We start from the raw sequence: 7209 nt of genomic DNA, 5'->3' as shown, positions 1-7209 counted from the left end.
AGAAAAATATTTTTTATTGATTTTAATGATGAGAGTCATCGATCAGCTGCCTCCTGCACGCCCCCTACTGAGAATCAAGTCTGCAACCTGGGCATGTGCCCTAACAGAGTTGAACTCTGACCTCCTGGTTCATAGGTCAGTGCTCAATCGCTGAGCCACGCTAGCCAGGCGAAATGTTTTTAGCTATTTTTTTGCAGTCACTGTAAGCAAGAGCTTTTGTTTTGAGTTTTTATTTTGGAATAATTATAGGTTGAGTTGTGAGGTACAGAGGGGCCCAGATTACCTTCGCCCAGTTCCTCCTGTGTCTCACGTAGTTGTAATTCAGTCTCAAAACGAGGACTTGGACTGGGCACCCGTCCCCGCAGCACCTCGATCTCTGCACCTCGCGACCAGCAGAGCTGTTTATAGTTTCTATACGGGATGTGGCCCCAGCTGCTGTCTGTCACTGCTCCACTAAGAGAACGTTAGTTTCCAGTGACGGGGGAAGTAAGAGCAGCTGTGGCTCACTGAGCACTGGTGTCAGGTGCTGCGCTGAAGTCTAGATCATGCCTAGATTTTCCTTGTTTCGTGGTTGAAACTGGCTGGCATTAGAGTCTTCGTTTCCCTGGTGTATCGAGGAGATGGAAGCTAAGAGGCTTAGCACTTCCCCTTGTCCCCTGTGTGCACGGAGTGGCCGCCCGTGAGCCAGGTGGTCCGACTCTAGACGCCCGTCCTCCGTGTGCTGGGTGTGCCGTTCAGGCTTGCTGTCCAGTGTAGGGGGGCCTGTGCTCTGAGTGCGGAGCCTTACTCAGCTCCTTGTAACCAGCAGTGCTGTCTGTGACCCACCCCATTCCAGATGGCCGTGTTCGTGGGCGTTCTCTCCTTCAGCATCGCCGTCCTGAACAAGGTGGAAATTGGATTGGACCAGTCCCTTTCAATGCCAGAAGTAAGATGCCTTTATTTTAACTTAGGGGTGGATACATTTCCAAACGTGCACACAGATGGTTCAGGTTAATGCCTGCTGTGCCTGCCAGTGCTGACAGGGCCTCCTGTGACCTCAGCTGCCACAGGCTGTGCGGTGGGGCCTGGCACTATGAGCCCAGACAGTGCTGGGCACAGCACAGGTGTGAGCAGCAGGCTGACCCTGTGAGGCCCCCTCCTGACAGCGGGACCTGCGGGAGCACCAGAGCCCAGGAGGGTGGGAACGGGACCAGCTATGCAGGGAGTCCTGACTCGGCCTCATCAGACGCCCTCAGCGCACCCACACTCTTCCTGCTGCCTCTTCTTCCAGGACTCCTACGTGATGGACTATTTCAGGTCCCTCAGCCAGTTCCTGCACGCGGGCCCACCCGTCTACTTCGTGGTGGAGGAGGGGCTGGACTACACATCCCTGCAGGGGCAGAACCTGGTGTGCGGGGGCATGGGCTGCAACAACGACTCGCTGGTGCAGCAGCTGTTCGACGCGGCTGAGCTGGATGCCTAGTGAGTACCTGTCCCCGGGCTGCCTGATGAAAGTTCTCCCTGAAAAGGTATTTTCTCGGGAAATGAGGTTTTCGGAACATATGCTGACTCGAGCCTTCCCTGAGGAAAGCCTGGAGAGGACTAACGTACCGCCTGGGCTCAGGGTTCCCCGAGGGGCCAGTGCAGCGTCCTTCCGCCCGGCAGCAGCGTTGGGTGCAGCCGGGAAGCCGGGTGTCACGAGCAGGGCCGGGCCTGGGGCTCCCGGGGTCACGCTCCTCTCCCCCCAGCACCCGGATCGGCTTCGCCCCCTCGTCCTGGATCGACGACTACTTCGACTGGGTCAAGCCACAGTCCTCGTGCTGCCGGGTCCACAGCGGCTCCGGGCAGTTCTGCAACGCCTCGGGTACGTCGCCCCCGAGTGCCTTTCTGAAAAGCGTGGTGACGTGGAAATCGCGTGGCACCCACCTCCGCGTGTTCCCAGTCGCTGTTTGCGCTGGGTCTCGTCCCTCCTCAGTCACTCGTTGTCCCCCCGGGGCTGCAGGCTGAGCCAGGCCTGAGGCAGGAGCTCTGGTTTCAGAGTTGGGGTTTCTCATCTTTTCCGACGACACCAGTCGCCTCCTGCTGGTATCGGCAGTCTGCTCTGTGGCTGCCCTGTGGTCGCTGAGAGTCGAGGTCTTCCCAGCGTTTCCTTGATAAACACAAGGGAGCCCTGGCTCCGTGATGCCCATGAGGTCGTCCTTCACCCAGGGCACCTTCACGCAGGGAAGGACGTGTTATAGCCAAGATGGAGGTGGCATCTCAGTCAAATGCGTCCGACTGTGAAACTCACGAGAGCTTGAGCTTTTGGATAAGGAAAAGGATTCAGGAAAAGATACTCATAAATGTTTTAAAGTGAAATCTGGAGACCCATTCTCTTCTCCTTGGCTCCTTCCTCGTTTCTGCTAGTGGCCGACCCCGGCTGCATCCGCTGCAGGCCTCTGACTCCCGAGGGCAAACAGCGGCCCCAGCGGGGAGACTTCATGCGGTTCCTGCCCATGTTCCTCTCCGACAACCCGAACCCCAAGTGTGGCAAAGGGTAAGTGAGCCCGCAATGTGCACCGACCTGTTTTCAGGTAAAACTTGGGGCGGGCGGGGGAGCCACAGTGTGTGGGAGAGGCCCTCTTTCCACCCCTCCTCACCCGTTCCTGATCTCTGGGAGAGAAAGAAACCCCAAAACACCTTCCAGGAAGCTCCTCGCTGTCTCCAGCCGACTGCATCTTGGCTGGGCACTTGCTCCCTGGGCATCTCTGTCCGGCCCTCCTGTTGGTCCGTGGGCAGAGAGGAGTGTCTGTTCCGTGTCTGTGGGCGCAGGGGCCAGTGTCTGTCTGCTCGGGTGAGGTCATCCTAGGCCCGTGGTCGGCAAACCGCGGCTCATGAGCCACATGCGGCTCTTTGGCCCCTTGAGTGTGGCTCTTCCACAAAATACCATGTACGGGTGCGCACGTACAGTGCGATTGAAACTTCGTGGCCCATGCGCAGAAGTCGATATTTTGTGGAAGAGCCACACTCAAGGGGCCAAAGAGCGGCATGTGGCTCGTGAGCTGCGGTTTGCCGACCACTGGCCTTGGCTAAGGCTTAGATGGTTTGGGCCCCACTGTGCTGCTCCCCAGCCTGTGCCTGCAGCCAGGCCGCCGTCCCCACAGAAGCAGGACGTCTGGCCTGGAGACGGGGCCCCGGGGGAGGGGGAGGGCGGCTCGGTAGCTGTCGTAGGAGGGGATGCCTGTCAGGTAGGCCCGGACGTCCTGTTTTCTTCCAGGAATACAGATTAGTCCCGAGTCCATCACATGTTAGTCACGGAGAGCGTGTCTGTTCTGAGACCTGTACCAGGCTCTGTGGGAGTGAAGGGAAATAGAAATGGACCTTGCATCTGGGTCTGGGTCTGTCCTGCACAGAATGAGCCCTGTGAGCTCAGCCTGCACGAAGCAGTGGCCACCACCTGTGCAGTGTCCAGCGGGCACCACGACCTCTTCCCCAGCGCGCCACGCGGCCGCGGCGGCGGTGTGCCCAAGTGCAGGGACCGGCCGAGGGTTCCGGGCCACTCTGCAGGCCGACCTCACGTGGCCTCCCGCCACGGCCTTCCTTCCCCACTTCCTGTTTCCTATCATTGCTGAGCAGACTCATGAAAACGCATTGGCTGCGAGCAGAGCCAGATGAGAAACAGTAGCAGCTGTGCACCAACCGCCAGAGTCGGGAGAAGCCAGAGGGAGGCAAGAGCCAGCCCTTCAGCGTCCCCACGAGGGCCGGCCCTGTGCCCGGCCAGCGGCTCCCCTGTGCCTGTGCGGACTCTGCGGGGTGTGCAGAGCGTGGTCCTTCTGACACCACTGTCTTCTCTCAGGGGACATGCTGCCTACGGGTCAGCCGTTAACATCCTGGGCAACAACACAGGTGTGGGCGCCACCTACTTCATGACCTACCACACCGTGCTCCAGACCTCTGCCGACTTCATCGACGCCATGAGAAAGGCCCGGCTCATCGCTGGTAACATCACCCAGACCATGAGCCAGGGAGGAAGCAACTACCGCGTGTTTCCATACAGGTGGGTGTGGCTTGTACACATGGGGTGTCCTAGGGACGGGCCACACCTGTCCGGCAGGGGACGGATGTTTTTCTGGGACCAGCTCTCAGAGGGGTGTCCTGATTCCTGGGAAGAGCTGTGAACTTGGCAGAAAACCCGTTCTCCTCTGGCCCTGCACAGCCCCATTGGCCTGAGGTAATTTTGGGATAGAGCAGGACTTGTTTTTTCAAAATACCCTGGAATAGTCTTTGTACATGCCTGCAAAGCAGGGTAGGCTTGGATTGTGAACAAAAACTTTATATAAAAGACGGGCATAGGATCATTGCTAGGCCTTGGGGGCAGTGGTCATCGCAGGCCCGCTGAATCGCTGCCCGAGTCCTGCTACCCCGGGGTGTTCTGCACGGCTCTGCTGCCTGCTCCTGCGGTGGCATGGCAGCAGGAGGGGGTGGAGCTTCCAGGAAGGACGGCTGACGGTCTCCCCCTCCCACAGTGTGTTCTACGTCTTCTACGAGCAGTACCTGACCATCATCGAGGACACCGTCTTCAACCTCTGCGTGTCCCTGGGGGCCATCTTCCTGGTGACCGTGGTGCTGCTGGGCTGCGAGCTGTGGTCTGCGGTGATCATGTGCGTCACCATTGCCATGATCCTGGTCAACATGTTTGGTGTCATGTGGCTGTGGGGCATCAGCCTGAACGCGGTCTCCCTGGTCAACCTGGTCATGGTGAGTTCTGGGTCACTTCCTGGTGCCGGTTTCCAGGAGAGACGGCCCAGCTCTCCTCTCCCTGCACACGGAGGCAGGGCCACAGGTGGGTGAGTGGGACGGATGTCACGTGCACCAGTGGAGTGTGATGTCACGGCCTAGCGTGGCGGGTATTTTGCCTTTATTTTTCTGTAGGGTTTGCAAAAACAGCCTAATGACAGCAACAAGGTCACTTCTTATCTAGAAATATTGCCCCCTCCCTGGTGGAATTCTTGGACCAATACCTTTTGCTTCCCATAGTTAATAATTAATTAGTCTTGATGCTGCGAGCGTTCAAGCAGGTATTAACAGAAAGTAGCAGCAGTCCATATTGTTCAGATGTGGCCACTGCGTCAGGCGGAGTGGCCCGTGCAGGGCATGGGAGGTGCCCGCTTCCCCTGAGACAAGCAGACATGTTGTATGATCCGGGGTGCTGGGCGCCTCCCCGACGGCCCCCCCAGTCCCCAGGGCATTCAGGCTGGTGTCATGGGGCTTCTCAGTGCTCGTCCGCGCGGATTCTTAGGGCCCTCCCCAAGGGTGCCCTGGGAAGGGGTGGCTGCCTGAGGTTTCAGCCAGAAACGGCGGGTCGTCAAGGAGGCACTTCCTTGCAGAGCTGCGGCATCTCGGTGGAGTTCTGCTCCCACATCACCAGGGCCTTCACAGTGAGCACGAAGGGGAGCCGTGTGGCGCGTGCAGAGGAGGCGCTCTCCCACATGGGCAGCTCCGTGAGTAACGCGGGGGTGTCGGTGTGGACTGAGCTCGGCCAGCCAGTGCTCAGGAGGGAATCTGCATCCTCTGCTTAGCAGCAGCTCCTGGGGTGACGAGGTGTCAGGCAGTTCATGCAATAGCTGTACCCGGGCTTCTTTACCACGTTCCTCTGGGTGAAAGCTCTTGGGGCAGCCGGGCGGCCGAAGCAGGAAGAACAGGGTGGATGTGAGCGAGCAGGAGCCTTTGCCATGAGCCCAGGCCAGCGATGGGCGGGCAGCAGGGTCCAGTGAGCAGTCTGTCCTGTGTCTGCAGACTCTCACCCACACCCTGGCTTAACCCACCAACCACTTGTTACCGAAGGGACTGTTACTGAGTAACACAAACCTTGTTTTGTAACCATTTTATACTTAAACTGGTTTTCAACAGAAAATATTAAGAAATGTATGAATAGTGTCTATGCAGAAACATAGCTTTTTCCCTTGTACCAGTCTTTGTTCCAGGCTCACGAGCAATACATAAAGCATTTTAAGTTGCACATCTGTACTTAGCAGGAACTCTGAAAGCTGGGCCTCAGGCCCCCATGACTTTTGACCTTGACAGTTAGGAAGTCCCTGTATGAGGAAATGGGCACTTATGATTGGGGACGAGGGCAGGTCTAACACCCTCTCTCTTTCAGGTATTCAGTGGAATCACGCTTACAAAATTTGGAGGGATTGTGGTGCTGGCCTTTGCCAAGTCTCAGATCTTCCAGATATTTTACTTCAGGATGTACCTAGCTATGGTCTTGCTGGGAGCCACGCACGGGCTGGTCTTCCTTCCTGTCCTCCTCAGCTACATAGGTGAGCTGTCTGACCTCAATGAGGGGTGGGAAGCCTGTGGCCACAGGAGACAGGTGCCTAAAGCAGCTCTGATGGGTCATTTACAAGTGGGACTGAGCGAGCCGTCTCAGAAGACTCATGTCCCCGCACCTCAGGGCACGGCCAAGACTGCCTGGGCGGCCGGCCTGGCTGAACAGGCCGAGGGCCGGCCAGGAACGAGTTTGAATGTCGGCCCAGGCAGCGCCGCCTCCACTGAGACGCGTGGCCACAGCCCGCAGTGCGGCCGAGCAGTGTCCCCAGCTCTGGTCCAGCAACAGGCCTCTGCCACCCCCCCACTTCCATCCGTCCCGAGGATGCTCTTTGGCTGCCATGACGACTCATGGTTGAAAGAACAGGACTGATTCGCTTGATTGATAGCAGGGATGGGGAACGTCGGACACGAGGGCCGTATGAGGCCCGTGCAGGTGTTTGGTCTGGCTCTGCCAAGGCATTAGGGGCAAGTTAATCGTTTGACCAGGCCGACCCGCATGGCTCAGTGGTTGAGCATCAACCTATGAACCAGGAGGTCACAGTTAACTCCCAGTCAGGGCACATGCCTGGGTTGTGGGCTTGATCCCTAGTAGATTGGTGTTCAGGCCGATGCTCTATCCGCTGAGCCAAACCTGCGAGGGCGTCTCCTAACTTCTAAAGCCCGAGACCAGTGCCGACCCTGAGGCAGGAGCTGGGCGGTGCCCGAGAGCCCGCAGTGCTCAGTAGCACCAGGCGCTGCAGGGCTGCAGACGGACCATACTCCACCAGCCAGCGCTTAGGAAGCCAAGAGCCACAGAGCAGGACACACAGAAACTGCCACCAGACAGCCGACACCCACAGAGCAGCAGGACCGAGAGAAGGAGCGAGATGAGCTCAGCCTCCCCACCTGGCGGAACCGTGTCTGACGGGCAGGACCCAC

At 58.2% G+C, this 7209-nt stretch overlaps 1 protein-coding gene across 1 annotated transcript in view; it reads left to right on the top strand.

The window, feature by feature from the left end:
- Positions 1-7209, top strand: part of NPC1 (Niemann-Pick disease, type C1) — a 43223-nt gene that overhangs the window by 32679 nt on the left and 3335 nt on the right. Inside the window, exons 20-27 of the mRNA XM_015570546.1 lie at positions 836-925; positions 1271-1461; positions 1728-1843; positions 2386-2515; positions 3815-4015; positions 4485-4716; positions 5346-5459; positions 6119-6281. Of these exons, the coding sequence (XP_015426032.1) occupies positions 836-925; positions 1271-1461; positions 1728-1843; positions 2386-2515; positions 3815-4015; positions 4485-4716; positions 5346-5459; positions 6119-6281 (1237 nt within the window). The remainder of the gene's footprint in view (positions 1-835; positions 926-1270; positions 1462-1727; positions 1844-2385; positions 2516-3814; positions 4016-4484; positions 4717-5345; positions 5460-6118; positions 6282-7209) is intronic.

The sequence above is a fragment of the Myotis davidii genome, unplaced genomic scaffold, assembly GCF_000327345.1.
Source record: "Myotis davidii unplaced genomic scaffold, ASM32734v1 scaffold1467, whole genome shotgun sequence".
Lineage (NCBI taxonomy): Eukaryota > Metazoa > Chordata > Mammalia > Chiroptera > Vespertilionidae > Myotis > Myotis davidii.
The sequence above is the reverse complement of the archived record's forward strand: the minus strand, read 5'-3'. Positions and strand labels throughout refer to the sequence as shown.